At 35.2% G+C, this 1,425-nt stretch overlaps 1 protein-coding gene across 1 annotated transcript in view; it reads left to right on the forward strand.

Annotated features, from left to right (window-relative positions):
• pgk1 (phosphoglycerate kinase 1) overlaps nucleotides 1-1,425 on the forward strand; it is a gene marked incomplete in the record, with an annotated part of 16,276 nt that overhangs the window by 6,815 nt on the left and 8,036 nt on the right. Inside the window, 2 exon segments of the mRNA XM_014029075.1 lie at nucleotides 672-722; nucleotides 830-985. Of these exon segments, the coding sequence (XP_013884529.1) occupies nucleotides 672-722; nucleotides 830-985 (207 nt within the window).

Genomic DNA, 1,425 nt, shown 5'->3' on the forward strand with positions numbered 1-1,425 from the left:
ATATATATATATATATATATAGGACTTTTGTCCTATTCACTTAAAGAAAAAAAAATAAAAACACTTTAAAATAATTTTCTTCTTATAAGTGTAAAAAACAAAATCAAAGACAAAGAAAAAACAATAGAAAAGTTTTTTTCACCAGGGTTACCCCTACAATATATACATTATGTGAAATAACTGAAGTATCCAAGTATTGATACTTTGATTTTAGTATCGATTCTAGAACATAAAGTTCTGGTATCGATATTTCAGTATCGATCTGCACATCACTAATCACAAGTCTCCAGCTGGACTCCAGCAGTGACATGTTGGACTGGGTTCAGAAGCCAAAGTATGTGAAGATGATCAGAGAAAAGAAAACAGATATTTTATTGTTTATAACAGTGGTTAAAACCTGTTTCCCTTAGAGCCGTTGTATTTACTGGTACTCCCAAGCCAAAGTGAGACCACCACAATCCCCACCTATCCCAAAGACACATTCATCCTTCATCGTTTCATCAAAAGGTTAAAGTGAATTCTTAGTTTAATTTGGAAAAGGAAAAAAAAATAATTGTCTGTTCCGTAGTAAAACAGAACTGTGCTCTCTGGTGTTTGGCTGAATTTAATAAATGACAGTTCCTGCTGTTATCTTCCACAGGTTATTTAATAAAACCTTTCTTCTCTTTCAGAGTCGACTTCAATGTTCCCATGAAGGATAAGCACATCACAAACAACCAGAGGTAAAGTTTCTGTTCTTACAGTAAAGATTAAATCTAAAAATGTTTTGGTTTGTTTTTTAAACTGATTAAAACAAAGAGATGGTTTCTCTTTTTACTTGAATCGTCAGGATAAAGGCAGCAGTTCCCAGCATCCAGCACTGTCTGGACCACGGGGCCAAGTCCGTGGTGTTGATGAGCCACCTGGGCCGCCCAGACGGGAACTTCATGCCTGAGAAGTACTCTCTGGAGCCGGYCGCTGCTGAGCTCAAGACCCTTCTGGGCAGGTCAATAACAAAAGTTACATTTTCAACAACAAAAGTTACATTATCAACAACAAAACACATCAGGTTCATGTCTCGTGTCTGTTACCCTTCAGTGTTTACAATAAACTGCTTATTGATCAAACTAGTTTTCTAAGAAGTAGATTAATGCACTAAAACAGAATTGTATTTAATCAGAAGTAAAGAAATCAACAAAGTGGTTTCTAACAGTTGAATTTAATTGTCAACACTTTTTAATTTGACTCGTTTTAGATTAAATCTGAAACAAAAAGTCCACATTTTGACCAAAATGTGGGGCAAAAATCCCAAACGAGTCATTTTTTTATTTTCCTCCTAACATTTATTGAATTAATATCTAATCCAGGGGTTCTTAACCTTTTTGACCTCGGGGCCCAATTTATTGAACATAAAGTGACACGAGGTCCAGTCAGACATTATCAATG

Source organism: Austrofundulus limnaeus, unplaced genomic scaffold, assembly GCF_001266775.1.
Source record: "Austrofundulus limnaeus strain Quisiro unplaced genomic scaffold, Austrofundulus_limnaeus-1.0 Scaffold848, whole genome shotgun sequence".
Taxonomy (NCBI): domain Eukaryota; kingdom Metazoa; phylum Chordata; class Actinopteri; order Cyprinodontiformes; family Rivulidae; genus Austrofundulus; species Austrofundulus limnaeus.